The sequence below is a fragment of the Meleagris gallopavo genome, chromosome 5, assembly GCF_000146605.3.
Source record: "Meleagris gallopavo isolate NT-WF06-2002-E0010 breed Aviagen turkey brand Nicholas breeding stock chromosome 5, Turkey_5.1, whole genome shotgun sequence".
Lineage (NCBI taxonomy): Eukaryota > Metazoa > Chordata > Aves > Galliformes > Phasianidae > Meleagris > Meleagris gallopavo.
In genome coordinates, this window is record NC_015015.2 from 49,394,474 (window position 1) to 49,419,904 (window position 25,431).

Here is a 25,431-nt window from a genome sequence, read left to right on the forward strand (position 1 = left end):
CCTGGCGGCGGCACCCGGGGTTGCAGGAGGAGGGACAAGAGAGCGCCCGGCTCTGGGGGACGCCGTTTGTGCGGGGAGCTTTGCTTTACGTTTGTTACAAAACCCTGCGAGGCTCTGTGATGGGTGATAAAACGATACAAAGAGCCGGGACCCCTTGCAAATACTTGCTTGTGAAGCCGAAGGGAATCCGAATGCCACCAGGTGGCACCAGCTGCGTGACCTTTCGCAGCACGGGCTGTCCCCGGGGCGGAGGGGGACCCAGCCCAGCCCCCTTGAGGCCTCAGCGAAGGTTTCTCGTCTGTGTGCACCTTTACAATCATAGAATGGTTGGATTGGAAGGGGACTTAAAGCCTACCCAGTCTCAACCCCTGCCATGGGCTGTTTGCCCCCATCAGCTCAGACTGCCCAGATCCCGACCCAACCTGGCCTTGGGCACTTCCAGGACCTGGGGCAGCTCTCCAGGCAGCGATGCCACAGCCTTACTGCCCTCTGAATTCTTCCTAACATGGGTGAGCAAGGCAATGGCACGACCAAGTGGTCCCTGTGCAGTAGGAGAAAGCCCTTGCAAAGGGATGCTGAGCTCTGAGCAGCTCTGTGCTTTGGTGGAGCTGCCAGATACCAGGGAAGTGCTCAGTGCAGTTCTGGGGTGGCAGCAGGCCCTGCAAAACAGACAGCAAAGGCAGTGCTTACTTCCCTAGGCCGTAGAATAATCCTGCAGGAAGATCCTGAATGCGACCCTGCTTTCCTGCCCTCCACTGCGTGCAGCACAAATCCCACCCAAGCGCCTTAACCCCAGCCTGGGGTGAACCCTTGAAAGGGCTCATATAGGAATGTCAAGGCTCACAAGGAAGTGGGTTAAATCCCCCCAAAACAAGGGAAATTGCTCACTCCCCATGCTCACAGCTTCCCTGTCCCTGCCTAACCACCCCAGACAGCCTCCCCACTGCTCACCCCTCCTGTGTGACACAGGACCCCACCACCTCCCTCCTGGGAGCCCCCAGCAGGCCCCCACACACCATCTGCTCCCCCCAGCAGGCTTGCGGTTGGCTGAGGATGTTCCTTCCATGCCATCTGTCTGTCCTCCCATTCCCTTTCCAGAGAACACCCCAGGTCAAGAAAGCCTCCCACATGCCACCAGCACTCAACTTGGTGGACAAAGCTCCTCACCCAAGATTGCCTCCTGAAGCCAAGCCTTTATTTGCCCTGTCCACAGTCTGATGCCACGCACAGGCCATTAAAAGGCTTTACTGAAAGCAGTGCTTATCCTATACAAGCATATAGAGCAGAAGATGACTGCCAGCCATTTCACCACAGGTCAAATCCATCCCCAAAGGCTCCTCGGCTCTGCCCGTGAGTAGAACATACCCTTGTCTGCCTGTGAATGTCAAATGGAAGAGATGGATGTAGCAATCAAAATGTCTGTGGCAGGAATCTCTCAAGTGCAGTGGAATTATTTTTAGACCAGACGCGATCAAAATGTCAAAGGGGCTTTTATTTATTTTCTCTGGAAGGTTCGTTGATTGAAATTCCAATAAACAGAGGCTGCCTCTAATCCCCTTGTCACAAAGTTGGGGCTGTAATCACTTCCTGCCCTTGAAAAAATGTGCAATTAGGCAGCACGGGAGGACAAATGACCCGGCCTGCTTGACAGGGCTGTCAGCACTCCCAGCACAGCACTGCACACTGTGACAGGATTCCACCACCCTGCAGAGCCACCCCACGATGTGGCTTCATTGCTGGCACATCCAAAGGGGCTGTTTGCATGGCATGGTGCTGCAAAGAGTGATGGAAGCCATTCAGACCCGCACCATCCCACAGCCCAGGAGCTGGACGTGGCCCCAGCCTTGCAAGCTTGCAGGTTATGCACAGATTGCCCCTTTTCCTATTAGAGAAGAGTCTATGTTGATGCCAGCAGCACCAGTAGATCTGAGGTAGCAGAGCTTTTTTCTTGTTTTCATGGCCAGAAAGGAGCAAGTCTATAATGACCTAAATTAAAGGAGGGCCCTGAATCAAATTCAGCTTGAGGGTGTGAACAGTCCATAGATAACTAGAAAGTTAGTGCTTTCCTTAGCAGAACTGCCTATCTACAGCACAGACCTTGCCCAGAGGCTGGGACAAACAGCTCCTTTCACTGCCTACTTCCCTCAAGGCCTTCCACTCCCTCTCCAAAGGAGCTACTTCACACAGCAAGAGGAAATTTCCAGTAACTGAGGTACAAAAATGAATGCAAAAATGCTGCAGCACCAGCTGAGAAACTTGTACATGAAGAGCTCCCCATCCCACAAGGAGACGGCCATGAGCCATGCTAGCAAGAGACATGAAGACAAATGCCATCTTCTGCTCTCACTCTTGGGGCTTGTGACCTTGGTGTGACAAGGGAAAGGTCACATTTCTACCAGGTCAGGCCTACAGGGGCTGAATCCTGCACCATACCCACAGCTGCCCCATGCTCCCACAGGCTAATCTCTACAGAGAGCCCTGGGCCAGATTATCATACTGTATCATCTGCTAGGACACTGTATGGTGCAGCAGTCCCTTGTTAAGCATGAGACTGTGTATAACAGAAATTTGGCAGAGGGGAACCTTCCCCTCTTCCACACCATGATAGCACATCCTGGGAATAACTACCAGGACTCAGCTAAGCAGCATTCTCTGAGCAATTTTAAAGGAATGTCTTTCAGCCATACCCCAGTCAACTTCTGCCTGGTCTTTGCATAGAACGTTAGGATCTGGGCCATATGGTTTTCCTGCAGAAGTGCAGGAATTCTGGCTTCCATAGCTGCCACGATTCTTCATGCATCCAGCTGCACAAGTCCATGAAGCTTTCCAGGATCTGTGTCTGCAGATATTGCCATGTGGGAGAGAGAACTTCATGTTTCTCACAGTAAGTCTGACTGAAAGCAAGAAAAAAGCTGTGTAATAAAATAGCACTTGTCAGAACACGTGCAAGAGTCAAACAGCAGAAACATTGCTTCTATTCACAGACTCCTGAATTAAACTTTATCAGTGTTCATGTGTTGACAATCATAGAATGGCAGAATTCTTTGAGTTGGAAGGAACCCTTAAAGGCCATCCAGTCCAAACTCCCTGCACTGAACAGGGACACCCACAGCTCCACCAGGTGCTCAGAGCCCCATCCAACCTGACCTTGGCCGTCTCTAAGGACGGGGCATCCACCACCTCTCTGGGCAACCTGTGCCAGTGCCTCACCACCCTTATTGTAAATCAAAGTCACCTTTATTTAAGCACATCCCACAATCAGTTTCACTGCTACATATGAGCTGGAATGAGACTACCAATCTGCAGCACAAACGTTTCTGCCACACTGCAGCCCAGCCAGTTCTGGGATTTGGGAGCCTACTTACCCAAGGGATTTCAGCAAATAGGAGATTAAGTGATTTACAGTATTTTAAAAGCATGTTCCTGAACATCTTTTCTAAGGCAAAAGTGGTGCTATGGATAAGTACTTTAAAGGGTGGTTTACAAGTGGGTGACTGGTAGCCCATTCATTATATCTGAATCAATTTTCATTGTAAGGGGAAAGTGTGCTTGCTTATTAATCATTTCTCTCATTGCTTTCTCTTCCTTATAACAGGGCAACCTGCTGTCTGCTTGTGCCTGGAGTCCCAGGTCAGAGCTCTGCGTAACTCATCCTTGCTCTGCTAAGATGGGGAGCTATAAATAAACGGTGACATGGGAGAGTAGAGGAGGAGGTGGTGCAAAGAGACTGTACTCTTCAACCTGAGACACTCAATCTATTCAGCTTAACCAACAGAAGGTGACTAGTGACAATCTGTAAATATTAACTGAGCTTTCTGATAGCAGCAGGCTCTGGCATGGCACAGATAAAACAAAATTCTGTCCAGCTGAAGCTGGACAAATTCAGACTAAAAAGAAGTTACAGGTTATTTCAAGTGAAACAAATAGCTCTATGCTCTCCACTGAAAGCTATTTTTAAAGCGGGGATGCACTAGAGCTTGCCTGGTTATATGTGCACATATCATAACGGGCTGGGAGGGAGAGGAGCCTTACTGCAGGGATGCACAGACAGGGGAAGCCCTGTCCTCTCCTTTATTGTTGCTGTAAGCTGAATCATACTTCTCAGCATTCAGTTCCTTTCACCACCTCCAACGTGATGCCTCATGGTGTGGAAATTTGCAGCCAGAGCAAGGAAAGCATACATGGAGTGTACAGCAACAAGGAGCTCAGAGAGATGATGTTACAGCCACGGCATGCCCATGCCCCTGAAGCAGGCATGCCCATGCATGTATACATCACTCTCAAGCACACTCACACACACCTACCTTTCCTAACAACAAAAGCAGCAACAGCATTCACACATTCCAGGTTTTACTTCTATATCTCCAAAAAGCAAGTTGCTTTCTGTTTCAGTTTTCCTACAGTTATCACGAAATATCTCCAATAAAGCAACTCTGTCTTCTCGGTGGAGCGACCCTTTGATGTCCAACAATATGTTCAGATGTTCTTCCCTTTTCAAAGGATAAGAGGACATGTCAGTGAAAGAACCAAGGGAAAAGGTTTGCTTCCCACCACCTCATACTGCTGGGCCAGGCCAAGGGTTAGAACCTACTGAGCTGTTTTTTTGACACTCTTTGGCCACCTAGAAAGGGGAAGGCCATAACACCACGGCTGTGCATGACATGACTGAACTCAAAGGCCCCATACTCTGTGCACACGGAACTGTGAAATCCTTCACCTCAGTTTACGCCTGGAAAAAAAACTGACATCTTCATTAATGGATTCGGGGTAACTCTTAATTGGATCATTTGAAAGCATCTATCGTTTCTTTCCTCTCCTCACATGGAACTACCTAGCACTGCTTTGCTGATCATATATATATCTTGTGTATGTATACATATATATGTGTGTAATAAGAGAATAAGAACCTTTATGCTGTATCAGATAAATATCTTTTTATGTCAGTACTGCTTCTTTAAAAGCAGCAAATGCTTTAGAAAAGAATATGGAAACCAGGCCAAGCATAACATGATCTCTTTGTCTTTCTTTTTTGCTTCTGGCAGTCTGCAGTTAAGGGACTTCCTTCACTAGGGGTTGTATCATGACTGTCATGTTGAATAGGCACTAAGACAATTATCTACCACAAATTGTCTGCTCTCTGTTTGAAGCTATTCACGCTTTTGGCCTTAAGAGCATCCTGTGACAGAGAGTTCTACACTGTAATGATGTTAACTTGAAAAAACACAGTCCCTAGCACAAGACATCAGAGCTCAAGATGGATATAATGAAAAACAGAATTTGAAACAAATACAGTTAGCTAAAATCTCACCTTCCTAATAAAAGTTGGGTTTTATCTCTTTTAACAACTTCCTATGAAAAATTGAAGTGTATATTCTCACTGGATTAGGTAGAAATAATTACTTCTAGAAAAGAACTGGTGAAATATGAAAGCCAAAAGCCAAGTGCTTGGAAGTTGTGAAATTCCTGAGTTGAGGATGCTCCTGAAGCTTACATTTGGCCCACATGTGCTGGTGCTATAAAGTGCACCAGTGCAGCCTGTACATTGTTCATTCATTATTTTTCCACAGTGTTCCTGCTTTTTGGACAGACATTTCATCCATCCTTCACTTTTATGGAGGGACATCTCAGCTCGAGTCGTCAATGTCAGGCAAAACTAAAAACCAAATTAAGCTACATCTGCAAATAGGAAGAATGGAGTACATTTAAAATAAGCGCTGTGCCTGGGCCAGCACACTGCAAAGAGAATATCTCACAGGGCTGATGTTGTTCTGGTGGCAAGTATTCGTGCAGAAACTACGTAAACAAATTACCTTAGGCCAGGAAATTGTCTGAGCACAGGCAGCAGGGCTATTTTCATCCCCTCAACATCAGGAGCTTGAATAAGTCCTAAAACTGCTTTGATGGAATCCTCGAGAGCACCAGCCATGGGACTCTGGTAAGAGAAGCAAAGGAGTGTTCAGGGCAAAAGAAGCAATGTATGTTAGGAGGTGGCCTCACATCACATTCAGGTTCTCACTCCATGTGTTAGGAGCTTTGTGGGACTGTCTGTGCATGCACAAGAAGCATGTTGACTCTCCTGGTTAGGAGAAAGCACGGGCTGTTTCCAGGATGGCTCAGGGACTACCTGCAGCAGCACAGAATTCCCTTCTGCATTTCCTTTCCCAAAGCAGGCCTCTCCCTCAAAGGCTATCTCACCCTTTGGAAAATGGTAAGCACTGTGTGAGAAGTTCTGCAGGTCAGCACTTGACAGCAGCCACAGAACAGCCCAGGGACAAAAGAGTGACCCTGATCAGCAGGTGAGGTAATGCAGTTGCTGTAATAGACAGACAAAGCGTTTGGGAAAGGGAAGCAGGGCTGGGCACTGTGAAGGACCTGAGCATGGTGCTGCGCCTGGCCAGTTCCCTCTGAACTGGCACACACAAAAGAAAAAAGCCTCAAAAATCTAGCAGGACATACACAGCATTTTTAGAAAAGTTGAGGGAAGCAGAATGTGGATGAGCTGCCGAGTGAGGGGTGTTGTTCACATTTTTCATTGGTGCTGTAGTGCAATTAAATGCCTCTCTGAATTATTGATGCCATCGCGTCAACAGAGACTTTGTGACAAAGCAAACCTGGAGAGCAGGCTGCCAAACCAGGCCAGGAGAAGCCCAGGTTCCCCGTGGGGCATTAGAAACAGCAGGCCAGATCTTTTGTGCAGTACATCTCTGCACTGAATATAAATCAAAAACAATAGTAATACTTGCAGACAGCCTTCTCTCTCCTCCTCCGCATTGCAGACACACAACATATTCAGCTCTGCACACTGCACACACTGTACTCAGCTCCTAATGCACCAATACTGTAAGACTTCGTACTTGGCAAGCTTGCTATTACAAAATGCTAATTAATTAGAAGGTGTCAGATTTTGGTGAGTGTTATATGGACAGGAATGGTTGGAAGTAAACAGCCTGCAATCTAAAAAGACAAAGAAGAGGCGGCTTGTCAGCAGTGTTTGAATGCTTGTATTGTTTAGAACATGTATTGCTCTGAGGAAAGAAGCAAGGTATTTCCTAATGTGTTCCGAGACTGAGTGGAAGGAAGAGCATGAATGGAGGACAAAGTGGGCAAGGAGCAGGTGCAGCCTGAGCAGGAACTGCACGATAAATTCAGTCTGCAGTAGAGCACATACTTCGCATGCATAACCATGTATCTCATTTGACCGAGTATCAGGCTGTCCCCTGCAAGCTGCTCATGCATTTCCTCCCCCAGGTTTTCAGTGCATTTACATCTAATAAGAAAGAGAATAGAGCAGGGACACGAGGGGAACTGTACTAACTAGATGCAGGCTTTTTTCACCCAAGCGGAACATAGAGCTTTGGCAGATAATTAGATTTCTCATATCTCGTTTATACTATGAAACCAGTTGTCCTTGTACATTTCAGCCAAAGCTGATGCTGAGCACAGCACTACTGGTAAATCTCTAATCATTCTAGGAAAGGCAGGTCTTCAGCTAAGAGCACAGGTAGCCAGCAGCAGCCATGGAAGGTCTGCAGGGGGAGAAGAGGGCAAATGGGAGGGCAACAACAGCTGTATCCCATGGCCAATGAGGGGCAGCCATATGGGACAATCCATGGAGAAGATGAAGATGTGGAGCAGCTGATTCAGTTCTTCATTCCAGAGGCTAGAGGGAAAGCACAAGGCAGGAGCACAGCTCTTCAGACACCCCTTACTCATCTCATGCGTACACATGCTATGGCACAAAGGCTTGCCTGTGGGAGCTGACATCCTTAGACCTGTCTTTCCAGTTTAGAGGAATGTACTTCATTCTTATTTCAGTGGTAGGAATGTGAATCTTGCTTGCTCTATAGTCACACATTTCAAAACTACAAGCTAAAAGCTTCTGGCAGATAGGAAAAACTGTCTTCCAGCCCCTGATTTTCATTTCTATGAAGTAGATACCACTGTGGTTAAGACCTCCTAAGTTTGTCTCTTGCTTTCAGAGCCTCTCTCTCTTCCAGTACTGTTCTTCATGACAGAGCAAAACCATAACCATATCAAAGACTTACTAAGCACTCTTTAAAAATGGTATGCAGCATCCTATGATCTTCTTCCATCTTGCTGACAATCTGCCTCCTTTTCTTCACAGACAGTTTCCTGGAAGTGGTACGGAGGGCTTTCACATATTCTTTAGTAATTATGTTGTTCACAGACTCGACAAGGACCTATTCCACAGCAAAGAAGACCAAATTAGCTCCTCTATCTTCAGCTAGATAATGAACAAGCAACAGACCATACCTATAGGATTCTGACCAGTGTAGGCAGGTGATATAAGGCCCATGCAGAAGGATGTCCCATTTCTCTGCTTAAGCATCCCTGGTGTAATACAAGTATGTGGATGACTCCAAGCTGTACGTGGATAACACTGATAATAAGTGTGGAAACATCCAACCAAAAGCAATGGGACTAGCTGGCTGAGCTCCACTAACACTTCGGAGTTGGAGCAGCAAGGTAACACTTGGCTTAGCATCAAGCTAGCAATCAGCATAGCTTTGGGAGAGCTTGGACTACAGACAAAGCAAGATCCAGTCTCCCTGGAACATCCCTGCTAGACACATCCCCTGGCCATACCCATGGGCACACCGTTGTGGTTGGGCACAGAGCTCACGTGAATACTTCTGAGCCACCCACAACCTGCTAAGAAACATCAGTGCTAAGACCAAGCAGTGCTTGAAGAGGGGGAGAGGTGAACATTTCTAAGGGGTGATGGGCTGCTGCAGAGAAAACACATTTTCATTAGCAGTGGAAATCAGTCCAGTTTTAGGCTGCAGTCCAAAGGTACAGGAAATCCCTAGCCCTGTCCAAAAGAGACAAAGCAAGAGACAGACGGCTCTGGCCCAGCACTCCACTGCTGAGCCACTGCTTACCCCAGCACTAATGTGACATAACGCCCAGTGACAGGCTCTGAACAACAGCAGAATAACAGCTAATTTTTCCATTCCATTACTGTTTTCCATGTTTCAAAATGTTAATTAAAATCAGCACCAACAAAAAGCTTGCAGAACTAGGAGGAAAGAGAAGAAAGGGAGTCCAACGTTTATCATACCAATGAAGTGGTACTGGGGCAACTGTAGTATCAGAGACCACTCTCTGTTTGGAAGATACATTTGGTTTTCTCGTTTCTACTCTTCTTGGTTTCTCTGAGAGATTACAGATAGGTTCTACTGTCATGGGGAGGTAGATGCCCTACTATGAGGAACTGGACTGAGACCACTAGATCTATAACAGGCCTTCTATTGATAGAAGAAATGGGATTTCAGTTTATTGTTTGAATACTGCATGTGTAGAGGTTCATGGACTAGTTTTAGTGACTTCTGAATATCTTGTTCTTACTTTCTTCCTTATTTCTTACCCGATATTTGTCTGTTTTTTTCTTCTTAAACATCAGAAAGCTTTGCTTTAAGAATTGAAGGATGCGTCCTAAATTGCTGTCACTCTTTCTGAAATGATCCTTCAGTGTTCCCTGAGGAAAAGAGGCAGAGTCAGAGTGCACATGTGGAGACATCACACAAGCTACAGATGTGGATTGCTGTGCTTTTGCTCTTTCTGCCCTCAGGGAAAAAAAAAAAAAAAAAAAGACACCTCCACAAGCTGCAGCATCCTGTACACTTATTTCAAATAAAAGCAAAACATGAAAGACAGAAAGAATTAAAAATCAGGAAGAATATATTAAGTTCTTAAACTCAAACCTAGAAGATATAAAACTATGAAAAATGGGCCTTGAATGCCTTCAGAGATGGGGCATCCACAGCTTCTCTGGGTCTAATTCCTGACTACCCACCACCATCTTGGATTTTGTGAATTATCGCTGCCAAATAAAGATATCCAACTGCTAAGAATGTATAGCATTCCACTTAAGTGGAGCTCAACTCTTGGGGTCTGGGTCCCCAGAGCTGGTACAGGATACTTATTTCTAGCACAATACCAAGTATTATTATACACACTGAAGTGGGTGCCTGCCTGACATCATGAAAATATTCAGTATTAACATGAGTCTCCAATACCTTGACTTCAGAAGTGACTGTCTGCAGAAAATGCTCCATAACCTCATCTTCCATCCTGTCTATAAATCTTTTTATCTTAGCATCTTGATCAGTGCTGGCACTACAAAGGTACGTTAACTTATACCAGACAGCTCTGCTTAGAAACAAAAAAGGACATAAAAATTGATCAGATCAAATCAGGATATTCTCTCATATCAAAGCTTTTCCCCCTGCAACCAACATGACTGCCTGGACACTTGAATAGACACATGCTCAGGTGCAGGGTTACCATGAGGCCTCTGTGACCCACATCAATGCTCCCATCTTTTGGACAGCTCTTATTATGATGTTGTCAAAAGGACATGTAAGCTCAAACACACACAAATGCCACTTGTACCCAATGAGCTTAGATGATTGAAGAAGCTAGTATTTCCAAAAATGAGAAGGTATTAAGAGGCCTTGACAAATGGAGGCTTGGTGAGCATTCTGTGAGTCTCTGACACTCTACAAATACAAGGTGAACAATTATATTCCGTCAGAACAGTCTTCAAGACAGCAAAACCCAGCTAAAATGATCACTGGTTTGAAACCAGACATTTTACTTTCTGGAAAAGCTCAATGTGTAACTTCATTTTTAGTATCACTGTAAAGAATTACATAAAAGAGTCTCATAAGTATTCAGTTTAGGATCCAGCAGTAGCAACATACACATACAACAAACAAAACAGCTACAGGCTCAGTGCAAGTTTCCTGTGTCAAATAAGTGCTGTGCATATGGTGGATTTGGGCATTTTGCTGACTCTGGAGGTCCTCAGATACTTTTACACAGAAAGAACAGAAGCAATCTCATTTTCTCTATTGCTGCAAACACTTCTGAAATTAGTCTGGAGGTGCAAAAAGCCTCCCCCACCCTTCTGTGCTTTATTGCTTCCTTCCTTCCAAACAGCCTCAGGAAAATCCTGGCATGTTCAACAGGGTTTCATTCAGCAAAGCACTTGAGTGTGGGCTTACCTTGAAGTACATAAGCACATGCATTTCAATGCAACAGTTATGGAATTTTCCTAATGAGGGATATGAAGGGAGATGCCTAGGGTCAAAGTGCAGATGAAGGGAGTCTGAAGAAATGGTGAGAGGACAAAAGATGAGGACACAGTATTCATCATCCACCAAGAAGCACAAGAGAACCACAAATCAACACACAGGAGGGTTGGCCAGAACAAAGGCCACAGCCAATTCCTTCCATGCTTCACCACATGGTATGCATGGAGCTCCACATCCAGCTGGAGGCAAAGCCAACTCCTCAACAGAGCTAGAAGAAAATCAGAAAGTAGAAAGTTCATTTCACTTCAGATGTCACCAGGGTCTGGTTCCTCACCTGAGAATGCTGAAGTTCTCAATGATTTGCAAGCTGCTGGAGATCCCATGGAAGCTGTCATGCTGGAGAACGCTTCTTACTTTGTTTTCATAGCTGAATCAAAATAAGGTGACATATTTTTAAGCTAGTGTGTTCTGTAACACATCTGACAGTGTTATCCTAGCAGCAAAAGCAAGAAATATTCTCTGATTGCTTGTATTTTGAGTGTGTGTAATTTCACTCTCTGAAAGAGGACCTAAAGCAAGGCAAAGATGGTCTCTGTCCTGCCCAGCTGGTGAGGAGGGAGAGCACAGCAATGGATGGGGACAGCCCTTGAGCTGCCTGGGTGTCACTTCCATGGATTAGAGGCAGGAGGTTCATTTTATCATTACTGCAACACTTGCTTCTGGCTTTGCTGATGAAGTTGCAGAACACTGAAAGCTTTGGCATGCACAAACAACCCAAAAGTCTATTGACTGCTTCATCATGGCTTCAGTCTCACAAGTGGCTCCTGAACTTCCTTCCTCTTATAATGTGAGATCTTAAATAGTGAGAAGCCAAGGATCTTAAGTCGTATCTCTTTCTGAATTACTTCATCTTCAACCAGCAGCACTGGCATTTTCTGCTGTGTAGGATACGAAGGGAGGGAGATGCTTAGGGTCAAAGTGCAGATGAAGGGAGTCTGAAGAAATGGTGAGAGGACAAAAGATGAGGACAGTATTCATCATCCACCAAGAAGCACGACAGAGCAGAGCTCTCACCATACCCTGCCAAGAGGCAGCACCAGGCGTGGGAAGCACAGGCAGGGCAGGAAGAGCCAATCCTTGACCATCAGCCATGAAGTTGCCACTTTTTCTGGCTGTGGTAGGATCTGAAAACAGGATTGCCAGTGGCTTCACCGGGATTTCATTCTGCTGAGCATTGAGGACATGTCAGCAGGGAAAATAGCATCCCCCTTACCTGCCCAGGAAGCTCAGGTACTCCTCCAGGCATACAGCTTCCACCTTCTCCCTCAGGCTCTCACTGATGTGCTGGGCTGCTTTTGTCTTCTCTGTTAATATCTGTGGATTTCAAAGCCATTTTTTCTTTATGCAGTGACCAGAAATACAGCTCAGGTGCCTACAAGCAGGTGGGCTGTGTCAGACAGCTAAAACCCAGCCCACCTTGGGCAGAGTTGAACTGGTGGCAACTTAATGCTGCCCATTAGGTGCTCTATGGAAACAAAAGCTTGCAAGGGGGAGGGAGGCAGATGGAAAAAAGGAGACAGACGGACTCATGTGCTGTGCTCTCTCAGTCCTCTGGGAAGAGTCAGCAAGACACAAAGGATGACACTCATCAGTGGGTTTTTCCACTGCTCAGAACAGATGTGAAAGTTCACCAGAAGGGACAGGATAAAACACACCACACCAAAGTGCCAGGAATCCACAGCTGATGAGTTTCCAAAGCATGGTGCTCATTTTTTATTTCATCTTTAGGGAGTCAGCCTGAGAAAATTGAGGAAGTGACAACTTCATGAGGGTTGCCATTTTATCTGGTCTCTTCATCACCTACCACAGAACACTCAAACCTACCAGCTGTGTACACAACACAGGCAAACCCTCAGGGCTGAGACATGGCCAGATGTTGGAGATAGGACCACCATATCTACAGAATCTCAGCTGATGTTAGAGCCCTATCAGCTGTCCTCTATCTAGCTCCTGCCAAGTGTGATCTCCGGGATTTTTTTCAATGCTTTTGCAGATCTTGATCCAAACACTCAGGAGAAAAAGCAGGTGTGAGGGCAAAGAGAAGCAGTTAAAATGTGGCAGCTGACTTGCAAGCTTGTAACACACTAAGCAGAGCCCAAAACATGCAAAATAGGATCTCTTCAATTACCTACATAGTTGCGTGCAACAATGCAACTCCCCCAAAGGATGTGAGCTTTTCAACTTCCTCCCCAGTTTACCTGAATGATTGCAGCATCTGTGCCAGGGGTTTCCCCAGTGTTAAAGGCTTTGTTCAGGGCTTTCCCTACTTCCTTCTAAAAATAAAATAAAATAAAATAAATTATTGTTATATTGTTATAATAAAGAAAGAACAGTTGAGATGTGATGGCATTTGTAATGAGTTAAGTTTCCCAACCTTTCATTATGCATTTGGACTAGATGAATTTCTGCCTCTGTTTTTTGGCCATCTCACTTTAACCAAAAGCCTGGTAATTTTCCAGCTGACCTAATAACATTGTCCTGTTTTGTTCTACATTGTTTGCTTGAGTTTAAAAGATTTGCAGCATCCTTTCATCCCCATGTCAGCTCAGGTTATCTACAGCCTTCCCTAGCTAGCTTAGCTTCAGTGAAGGTGCCCACACAGCAAAATAAAACTTAGGCACAAAGCCTGCCAGCAACTGTAGCTGAGATTTTCCACCCTTCCTAGCTCCAACCAGCACCACATAAACCAGCCAGCTCTAATGAAAAGCATTCCCTCACTCAAGCCAGGGACATGTGAGTACCAATAGAGTTGGGTTTGTGTTTAGAGCTACTGTCACAGCAAGATGAGCCCCATGAGGCAGTGTGATGGGAAATTTCCAAAGGCTTGGCTGGCTTGTGCTGTTTTGAATTGACTATAAAAACAAAACTAACACTGTAGAGAAAGGGCTTGTTGCTTAAAACATGAGCTGACCTTTATAGAAGCTTTAAATTCAAAAGTCTGGCTTAGTTATTCACTCATTTCTGCATCTTTCACCAAAGAAATAGAAAGAATGTAAAGCCTGATCTTCCATTTTTGTTTTTGTTCTCTTCTGGCAGATGGATTACAAAATTCATGGCTGTCACTTAAGAATTTCATCAAAAGTGTATCCAAAACTGCTCTGCCACATTCACTTAAAAGTGTTAAACAAAGGCAAACAAGTGGTTATAAACAATCCAAGAAAAAATTCCTTTCAGAGTGCCATCACCTGACTGCAAGCAATTGTGTGAGCAGAATGTGCTGAGATAACAGATCCAAGCTGAGCTGCACCAACATCTGTGGCCCACCCCTGCTGCAAAGTAACTTTAACCAACGCAATGGGACAAAGCACACAGTTACTTGCTGCAGGGCAATAACTTGTTGAGCAGAGCACCTGGTTGCTCTGAGCCAGGTGATGTGAGCCTGCCCTCTGTAGCCCTTGTAGTGACACCAGCCCCCCATGCACCGACAGAGCACTAGAGTTTCTGATGTAACAAGCAGAGCCATAAATAACCTCCAGCTTCCTCCTGCTCCTCTCTCATCTGTCCAACTCCTGTTTTAAAACATGTGAGAATTTAACAACCTCAAGACCTGCACCTACTTAATAAATACAGTCAAAATTGGCTGAGATGTTCAGTGCAGGTGGGAGTGTACAGTGTAGGCAAACAAGGCTGTTGGGAGCCATGTTCACTTGGGCAGCAGCAGCTACTCAGCCCAAATTTTACAAAGCACATTCACTTCTCAGTTCTTCTTTTGTCTACTTGAGAAAATATGGGGAGGAAAAGAAGATACAGAGCCAAGTCACTTCAGATAGTTATAAACCGTCCTTTTGTCCAGGAATGCCTATCTGGTCTTGCCATCTCTGGTTTTGGACAAAGAGTCAGTTTTGAGCTGAGATCACAGAAGCAGGGGGCAGAAAGTCCATTTCCCACCTCTCAGTACCAGAACGAACCCTAATTTCTCACTGCAAGGTTTGCCATTTGACTCATGTCAAATGCCCCAGTGCAGCAAGGACAGGGATGATCCACCAACAACTACATCAATGACACTATAATTACCAGCTCACCAACTTCTCAACCTCAAAAGGCACAAAGAAAGGCCCCTTGCCCTGGACATGTCAGTGCTGAGGTACCACTGCCCACATCCAGAGCTGACCACGTTCCCCGCAATGACATTTGGAAGCTGCTTTGAACCCCGTGTGACATTTGAGTTCGCAGTCCCCTCTGATGCGGTCACAGCTCCCATCACTCACTTCTTTTGAAAATGCTTTGAGTTTGCACAGGTGTGAAGCTGGCACTCCCCATGACAAAACTAGGTGACGGGTGAAGCAGGCTGTTGCTCATTCTGTTCTGTCTCTTTATCCACTCTTCAGCGGACAAAGTCATCCACTGAAGTGGCAAAACCAGAGCTGTATGACTTACAGTCACATTTACATATTACGATCACCGAGAGATAATTCACAATAATAGAGGCATAAAATTGTTTGAATTGGAAGAGAGCTTTACAGGAAATCCAGTCCAACACCCTGCAATGAGCAGGAACACCCACAGCTCCATCAGGTGCTCAGAACTCCATCCAGCCTGACCTTGGCTGTCTCCAGGGATGGGGCATCCACCACCTCTCTGGGCAGACCTGTAAGACTTGCAAAAAATGCAGCCAGCTTGGAGCATCACACAAGTATTTACAGCTTCTGCCAGATCTAGGTGAGCCTGCTCAATGGATGGTGTGCCCAGAAGGCAGAATGCTCATGGTTACAGTTTCCCCCAGTCATAACATCAGGGGAAAAAAATAAAAAGTTCCATTCTCCTTCACCATTAGTAGCTCTGAGAGTTTGTCAGTGCCTCAGTGTCATGCTCTGAGATAACTTCACTAGCACTACCTTGGCTGTAGTCATTTCCTTCATTGAAATAAGTACTAAAATAAGCCTTTAGGATCACACAGTCTTCCCCAGGGTGATGATTTAGGATGATGAGCCCATGAAGAGGTTCAGATTCAAACACTGAAATCACTAGGGTTTAAGGATTCTGTCACCAGCTGGTGCTTCTGCCCCCATGTTTATGACTACCTTAGGGCTCCTGGGGGAATGGCAATCAAGGAAAACTGCAATTTGGAGTACTTTCCCTAGGGTGATGCAGCAATCTGCTCACAGGGAGGGGGAGAAGGTAAAGAGGGAAAGTGAGAGGGAAGAGGAGGGCAGTAATTTCTGGTCTTTCATTTAGGCATTAGCTGAATCAAAAAGGTCAGGCTGAGTTTTCCAAACATTGTGGTTTCCTCTGGGACTCCCTACTGCTATAATACATCTTCCTTGCTTTACTGATATTCCTCATGCCTAGCTAGCACTCCTCAAAGGGGGAGAGTTGGGAAGAGAAAAGGTGCTGCAGCCCTTGAACAAATGCCACCTGTGGGACTGCAAGGCAAGCTGCCCTGCTCAGGCCTTACAGAAGGGCTTTGCACCAACTGCATGTTTCCTTGTGCTGGGGTCTGGAGGTAATCTTTGTTATAGCTTCAGCAGTGTCAATCCAGAAGGCTGGAGAGGGCTGTGAGGGGGTCCACATATCAGGCAAATCAAGCATCCTCAATAACTGTGTCCTTACCCGGGTGATTGCAAGTAACTTTTCTTCTGTTTTCAGAATAATCCACGTGAGACTCTGTACATCAGGGTGCTGGGAGCTCTGCGTGGGTCCCAGCCACGTCCCGCTGCCCCTGCATGCAGAAGGCAAAAGCTCAGCCCCAGCAGCCATCTCCCATCTGGTACCCCCTCCCACCTGGCACCCCCTGCACTATGCTGGGGGCTCACAGGGTGTGGAGCAAACACCCAGCAGTGCTCACAATACTGGCACAGCCCCAACGTGTCCAATGATCCTTTTCATATCCTTTTCCTGACTATTATTTTTTTATTTTCCTCCTTCCTGCACTTGCAGCCCAATTACACTCCTTGCTTTCCATTAGTGGGCAGGTGGGGATGGGCTGATGGTTGGACAAGAAAATCTTGGTCATCTTTTCCAACTTTAATGATTCCATGGCTCTTTGATCTCCCTTTCCCCTTTTCTCTCCTACTTCTGCATTCTTTCTTGGGTTTGCGCACAGTTACAAAACCGACTTCTGTATATGACACAATTGCACCAGTGTCATACGCTCCATCTAAATGGAAAGGGGCCTATAAGAGAAAGCACCTGTATACCAGGACAAGGGCATCTCCACATGAGCATTTACTAAGGTTGCAGCTGTGTTCAGAGAGAATTCAAACACTTATGATTTTTTTTTTTCCCTGAAGTCAGTCTGGCATCTCTCCTATTCTCATTTTCACTTTCTTCATTATCTTCTGATAACGCAGTCACAAGCTGCTCTTTTTTGAAAGAAGAAAAGCAGAACTTATAATTTCAGCAATCCATTAAGCTTACTGTAGAACAAGCAGCAACAGGAGGGATACATCCTGACCTCACATCTCCCATATATGTGAGGACAGCATGCACTGATGTGACACATCACACCTCCTCCCTCCTTCAGGAGCCCAGCTGAGGAACTGATCAGCAGCTGATCATTATGAGTGCAATTATACAAAGAACAGAGAAGCTCTAGACTTGCATGGAAGCAACCAAATAAGACAAAAGTTCTGAAAATGAGTAGGACATAAATAGATTCTGTGGGTGTCCCATCCCTGAAGATGACCAAGGCCAGGTTGGATGGGGCCCTGGGCAGCCTCAGCTGGTGGGGGGCAGCCAGCCCACGGCAGGGGTTTGGATCTGTGCAGGCTTTAAGGACCCTTCCAACCCAATTCATTCTGTGATTGTGATTTTAGACTAATGCTATTTAGTAGCAAAGTTAAACATGATTACAGACAATCAAACATCTCATCTACCACCACCATACAAAAGAAATTGCAAGAAAGCGGAGTAGGTTCAGGCTTCAGTGACAGCTACAAAGCATTCTCAGGGCAAGGCTTTGAATTCACACTGTGTCCAGGTATGCTGCTCTTTAGATCATGGGGCAAGCCACACCTGTTCTCCCAAATGTGGGTAGGAATTTAATTATCTGCTATATTTTTTTCCATGGCCCAAAAGCTAATGAAGGAAATACGGAAACAGTTTGTCAATTTGCAAGCCAGGTAAGCAGTGAGAGGGAGAAGCAGAAAACAGTAGTCCACAGAATGTCTTCTAGACATACCTTTTATATGCTTTTAGGCACCATTCATAAACTAAGAGCCCTTGGCTGAAGGTACAGTGCTCACTCTCAGAAAGGGCAGAAAGGTGAGAGAACAAAGAGGCACGGCAGCCCCGGGTGTAAGGGATGAGCAGTCCTGCCTCCTTGAAGGCACCACTTTTGTGCTCCAGGCTGGGGAGGAATGATGTTTCCAGCAGACTCAGATGCTGTTTTAGTGCAGTATCATCTGTGTCACCAGTGAGAATAAAGTGGGGAATCTTGGCTGTCCAGTACTGTGTTAGTTCTTTCTCCAGATCTTTCCCCCAGAAGTTTGGATGCCAGGTGGAAGCAGGCTCCATCCCCTGCTCACTGCTAAGCCACTGCTCTTTCTCCTGCTTCTGCCAGTTCAGTAATTCACCCACTGACTTCAATGACTGCAGGAGCATCCCATCACTCCCATCGAGTGCTTTTCTCACAGCAGACCACATTCGTTCAGCCAGGAGAATGTAAAGCGACTCAGAATTTCCCACACCATCACTTCCACGCTGCTCCGGATGAGAAATATAAAGGCAAGCTTCAAAAAACTTTCCTTTCTCGATTAATCCACAGATGATTTCCTCTGCAATAGAGAGAATAACAACTCAGCTTGATGCTTGTTCATGCCTCCATCGCTTTAATACCCACATATTGAAGTATGGAGTTTGTGCCTACCCCAGAAATCCTCACTCTACTCAAAAGGACCTCAGGTTCAGCACAAGCAGCTCTCACTTTCAAGTTCTTTCCTTTTTCTCTCTTTCTTTCTCCTTCAGGCTCACTGAGCTGCTGACTGCAGCAACTAGTCGTGGTCATCCCAGCAGACCTGCTCTTGTGGGCAATACAGGTTTATTCATTCATGATAACTCTTCACTAAGGAAAGTACCTTTTTTATAGAGCAAAGGAATTACAGAAAGAACATCTGAAAGAGCATAAAGCTCAAAGTCAAGTCTAGTAGGAATCCTCTGTCTTCTGCACAGAAAGCCTAGCAGGACAAAACAGTGCAATCACTGGAATCAATTCAGGAAGCTGCTTTGGATGTGTGTCGAGTGAAAAATGAAAGAGTATTCGTTTTAACTGTCTTTTGCATCCTGATTTTCCTCTATGAAGTAATTCCTCTGTAGAGTTTGGATTAAATCAAACAGGACTGAAGGGAAGAACATGACACAAAATGGGGAAAGGTTAATGCAAGGATCTCCAGCAAAGCAATGGGCGAGCTGCACTCCTCCTGCCTCAATACACATAGCAAATAGGAAAGGTTTCCTTCATCCAGTTAATCTATGCACAACTCTGTGGAAAAGCAGCACAGTCACACCCTACAGAGTGTAAGATATTCAATCATCCTTTTTTTTACAAGATATATCAGGAGTCTTTGTAGAGATAAAATAAGAGCAGCAAAAAGAAATGTGTATGAGGCTTACGGAAAGTGAATCACAGAACATTCACAGAATGTACAGCTCATAAAGGACAACCAATTAAGCGAAGGATGGTGAGGAGGAAAATTTAAAGGCCCTGTTCCAGAAAGTAACAAAAACAAGTCTATAGGGCTGGAGGAGGCTGAGAAGGTCTGGGACTGAGGGGAGAGAGAGTTTCAAGGTTACCTGCAGGCATATCTCCCTTCTCTTCTTTCCTATTTGTTTTCATCTCCAGCAAATTTCCCACCTCATTTTTGCTTTTATCCTTCTTTGCAGCTGCCTTTTTCCTGCCAGGAACAGTCTTTACCAAGTTGTTGACTGAGCTTTTCAGTTTTTCTGCCCTCTTTTTTCCTGCTTTTCTCTCTCCTTGGCCTTGGGAAGCATCTTTGTATTCTCCTCAGCCGCTTTCTCCTGCTTGTGGCCTCTTCCCATGAAGGCTCTACAGGAACTCTTTATCTTCTTCATGACCCAGATGATCTGGATACTGAAAATACTATCAGAAAAAGACGTTAAAATTCTTCTGTGCACGGTGATGCTTCAGGTACAAGTTTAGTGTTGATTTCCCAGGGAAGTCATTTATCTACTAATTTTTTCTGGGCGGTTACAACCTCCACTTGATTTCTAAGAAATGTAGCCTGTTTCCTGCCTGTGCTGAGGAAATGTTTACAGGCTGTCAGCCCTGTTATGTAATCTCTCTGCTCTGGGAAAATGATGTCAAAAACCCCATACACAGTTTAACCACAAATGATGGGGAAAAGCCAATGGAATTTTCACCATTTTCTGAATGATTAAAATACCCCTGCATGCTACAGTGATTCCAATGACACCCTTATCAGTTTCATAGAGTTTATTACTAATAGTTTCTGGGAGGCACGCATCACATTTCACACACACCGCAGGCTCCAGCTGTGCCTGAGTTGTTCTGTAGTGAGGAGATCCCTCCTCACACTGGAGCCAGGATCTTCCCCGCCTCTCAGAAAGTCCAGTGTTAGCCAAGAGGGATGCAAACCCATAGAGGAGATGTGATGGTACTCTTGTTTTAGCAACACTATTTGGAGGAGATGAGAGAGATCTGAAACTTATGGATTTAACAATTTTCCAGCAACTGCATGCACAATTATTTACATTAATATACACACATATATAACTTTCAGGGTGGATATTAGGAAAAACTTCTTCTCAGAAGGAGTGGCAATGCACTGGCACGGGCTGCCCAGGGAAGCATTCAAGAACTGTGGAGATGTGGTACTGAGGGATGTGGTCAGTGGGCATGGTGGGGATGGGTTGCGGTTGGACTGGGTGACCTTAGAAGTCTTTTCCAACCCTAATGACTCTATGATATAACTTGCATACCATTACAGCAATCTGCAGTGAAAACAAAGCAGATTTATGCCCACTCACTACGAGGTTCATATTGCCAGGTCCTGAGCTGTTGGAGGTTCTGATCCATAATCCTCAGAACAAATTCCCGCAAGAAGAAGGTCATTTAACTCCAGGAGTTCGTGTTCAAAACAGATTATTAAAAGCCTCAGCACTGCTGCATGAAAGACAATACACTTAACTATAAGCTGAATTGCTATCCTTACCACGCTCTGTTTGCTAGATCATTGCAAATTGGTTTTATTTTTCCATTCCATTATTGTAAAAATGGAATTGAGAACTTGAGGATTTTCATTAACTAAGGACAGAGTCTTGTCTTAGCTAGTACAAGCAGTTTTTAATGAAAACCAAACACTACTCAAGAACAATTTTTGGAGGGTATGAATTTAAGGGCTATATTTTTCACAGAGCATCCAGATGAATCAGAACATACACAGCTGTTCTTCTGGGTTTAACATCTGCAGCTTCTTCCAAGATTTTCTACATTTTCATGACTGTAAAGTTCTACTGGTTTTCTACTTGGAAACCAAGTAAATATTATGGCTCTTTTACTCAGCACTTAATTCCACCAGCATGTTATCACAGAGTCATTAGTAACATTAGGGAGGAGGAAACAAATACATTTCATTTAGAAGAATAAACAGAAAATCCTGTAGTGGTCATATATTTGAAGTGTTGCCAGTAGGAAATATCAAGGTTGCAAAATGCTGTGTTTCCCTGATTGCGGAGCAGTCAAAAACTGGGAGTTTTATCTACATTCCAATTTGACATTTTCCATTTTGATCTTGCTTTATTTATTTATTTAACTTTATTTTGTTAAAGTTAAAATGTTTTCTTTGGAATGTTAGAGCTGCAGTATATACTAATACAAGACAGAATCAGTGCTAGTACAGAAGAGAAGCATTCCAAGCATTCTGAAACTCTTCAGCAATATTTTCCCATGAAAATTCCAACACAATGTTTTTATTTTCAACTTCATTGGCGTTTTCTAACAGGACCAGCTCTAACAGAAACCATTGCCTTTGACTTCTTTATAGAAGGAAATTGAATGTCAAAGTGCCAGTCCTGCAGGCATGTTTCTTTGCAGTACACAAATGTTGAATACAGTACAATTGCAGATCGTGCCATAAACTGGGGCACTGTTTTCCCATTTCTTTCAAAGGAAAGAAAAATGAGCCTGTGGAAAATGATGAGTTACTGAGCAGAGATGGATGTACTTAGTGGGGCTGGGAAGCCCTCTTACTCCAGGGAAGCACTGTATCAGGAGAGGAGAAGCTACCAAGAAGCTGCCAACAGGCAGCTTGCTTTTCTGAGTCTGTGTGCCTTAGCAGCATATGCAGGATGCACAGATATCTCACCTCTGTCTCTAATGCTATTTTACTGCTCAGGATGAAGTTCTGCAGCCAAAAGATTGGGCTATGAAACCTAAACTTTTAGTAATGTCCTCACTGTAGTGCTCCCATGAATGGTCTTATGCCTGGACAAGCAGAGCCTTGGAGAAGCTGTACGTCTATGGCAGAGGAGCTGAAACTTGTCAAGGTAACACTGGAACAAGAAGTCTTTCACTAATTGTGAACATAATGCAAAGAAATTGCTTGCTGTTCAAAACAATCACTTTTGACAAGGGAATCCAGGCACTCTGCATTTCACTTACACCTTCATTCTCTATTTCACAAGCACCTAATCTGCCCACCCAAGGGAAGTTCTTCAAAGCAGAAAGGAGGGGAAGAGTAAACCACAAGGACACAGCAGTGTAACTAGCACAGTACCTCCTTTGTCAGGTGCACTAAATGACCTTCTTCTTCCTCAAAATCCAACACTCCCACTCTTTGCAGGTGCTCAGTGCCCCTATTTGTCCACAGCATGGCACTCTCTAGAGGGATCATTCTCCTGCCCTTCCCCTTGCATTACTCACTGTTAAAGAGGACACGTTCGTCCTCTGAAAACATCCCCAGCATTCTGGATTTCCCCCCTTTGTGTGGAGCTCCTGGAAAAGCCCACATTAGTGAGACTGTCTTTCTATCTCAGAAGATCTTTTGTCTTCAGGAGCCTTCCCTAAACAAGTGAATATGTCAGATAAACTCTTACATAGTTTGTCTGTTGACTTAGCTCCTTATCTTGTTGCTTCCCATTGTTTTTGCCCATATAGATACAACTTCCTCATAATAAGTGGACTGTGTGCCTGACTTGAACAATTGGTGTTTGATCTAAATGCTGATCAGATGAAGTCAAGCTATTAGCACTCCAAGTGAAATTGCTTTGCAAGAGTCCAATTACATTTATATCCCACTCCAAGCAATGTAATGATGCTCCTGCTCGCTTTGTAAGGATTCTACATGACCATAGTGAGGCATGTACAATGGAAAATTTGTGCTCAGTAGCATCTGTTATATAAAGTACACTTGAGTCCTAACGGGCAAGCTGGATCTGCAGATCTCAGAGAGAGAGAGAGAGAGAAAGAGATCCAATTGTTTTCATCCATTTGTTTCCAGAATATGGAGACGTTAGTGCTGGCAGAAAAGAATATTAATGGCGATGATGACGATGATGGCAAACCATGGCACAGAAATGTGGTGGCTCCGTAGGGCATAAATTCATGCAAAAGCACTTTCTGAAGCTGCTGTAGCCTGACAGTGTGCTCCTCCCCACACACACTGCATCTTTGATTTCATCAGCAACAAAAGAACAGCCAGCCAGCTCTGTAAGCAAGGTAGGCTTTGGGGGGAGAGAGAAACAAAGAAAAAGCTCCCCTCTAGTTTGACACTGCAGCTGGCATTGCCATCATAGTCTGGGGCAAGAGCCGACTTTGTTAATTGTGTAAAATTAGCTGTCAATTAGCCTTTGAAAAGCCTGTATTTATTACTTCCTAAGGATAACCCTATTTCCTAAAGAAATGAGATTATGCAGCCATAGGTTGCACATGTACCTGTGTTTATTTGACCCCTTACTCTGATGTGCTTCTGTGGGTACACTGAGTTTAACAAACCTGACGAGAGAGTGGCTGGCACAACTAGCACACCTTTACACCCTTCTTGACAGTGCATGGCTGAGGAGGTACCCTTACTGCTCCTGCTAAGGAGCAAAGCACAGCGTGAACTCAGCCTTTACATCAGAGACTTCACCCAGCAGCTCCATCTGAAGGTACACAGCCATGGTTTCCTTGACTCAGTTGCTCACTACATTCCCTGTTTACTCTCTGGCTAACTTGTATGTATGCTCAAGTAAACAAAGCAACAGAAATATTTAATACAAGCAACATTTTCCATAGCAACAGATGGAACAAAGCTGCTTTCTGCAGTGCCTCCTTCCCACAGGCTGGACCCCCCTCTTCCCTGAGGTTTGGGGTACACCAAGGAAGCAGAAGAGCTTCTTCCTTTCTCTTACTAAGGGCATCCACCCGCATTTCTCTTCCCAGCTCAGCCACTGATTTTCATCACATTTTTCAGAAGTCAGTCTCAGATTCTTTCCAGCTTCAGATTGGACTGAAATTAGATGTATTCATTTTGTTGGGGGGAGGGGGGACAGACAGACAGGCAAACAGGAAAGCTAGATGGTTCCAGCAGTTTTGTGCTCTTAAGAAAAAACACTAAGGACCTGAAAATAAGTTCAACCCAGAGAACTGAAAACAGCTCTTTCCTCTGCCCATAACACTGAAACAAAACACTTTTGAGGTACAGTTTGCACTGCCTGTATTTTACTCATTATGATGAGGACTTGATTCCAAACTGACCTCAATTTTCACTTAATTAGTAACCTCATTTGCAGTGCTTTTGAAACATTTTAACCTAATTCCTGGGGATTTTGCCTCATTCTATTTTTTATTAGAATGAAACAAGCATTATTTTAAGGAAGATGTTTCCCCTTTTGACAAATAATAATAAATCACACAATCCTCCAAATTTTAAAGATGAACTATAGAAAGCCTAGCAATAGGACTAGGACCCAAAAAATCTCTGCATTAATAATACCCAATGCACACAGCAAAAGAAGAGTAAAGCAATACTTCCAGAAGTCCTAGTTTCCTTTTCAGTAAAGAAACTGTTACCAAGCCGGGAATTCTCATACCCTGATTTTTCCCCACAGACCTCCAGCAAAGACTGAAAACACTGCAGTGATTGCAACTTCCTTCTACTTTTCTTCAGTGAAAGAAGGAGAAGCATACAATAAATGCTGGGTTAAAAACAATCTGTTCCTTCAGACCATGAAATGAGTGCCTAGGTTCAAACAAATGCTGGGATAACAGAACATTTCAAAGCAAACTTGTTAGCTTTCTTACCCTAAGACAGACCTTCGGGCTCTCTTTGCAGTTTGGTTATATTTGGCAGTGCAGAAATAGCAGATACAGGGAGGAGCATGATGCAGTTTCCATGTTCCTCTATGCAGAGGC

The 25,431-nt window shown here is 44.7% G+C and overlaps 1 protein-coding gene across 6 annotated transcripts in view; it reads right to left on the reverse strand.

Moving 5' to 3' along the window:
- The window catches only part of LOC104911248 (exocyst complex component 3-like protein), a 56,002-nt gene that overhangs the window by 16,854 nt on the left and 13,717 nt on the right, over positions 1–25,431 (reverse strand). Inside the window, exons 1-12 of one of the 6 annotated variants that reach the window (XR_004159983.1) lie at positions 19,851–20,814; positions 18,241–18,835; positions 16,671–16,779; positions 13,319–13,393; positions 12,334–12,434; positions 11,395–11,487; positions 10,041–10,173; positions 9,389–9,499; positions 8,046–8,201; positions 5,811–5,932; positions 4,305–4,490; positions 2,688–2,894 (exon numbers count right to left, since the gene is read on the reverse strand). Coding sequence is in view for 5 of the 6 variants with exons in the window: in XM_031553694.1 (XP_031409554.1) it covers positions 4,310–4,490; positions 5,811–5,932; positions 8,046–8,201; positions 9,389–9,499; positions 10,041–10,173; positions 11,395–11,487; positions 12,334–12,434; positions 13,319–13,393; positions 16,671–16,779; positions 18,241–18,835; positions 19,851–19,893 (1,719 nt within the window). In the remaining variant the exon portion in view is untranslated. The other 5 variants (XM_031553694.1, XM_031553693.1, XM_031553692.1 and 2 more) reach the window with 5 other exon arrangements.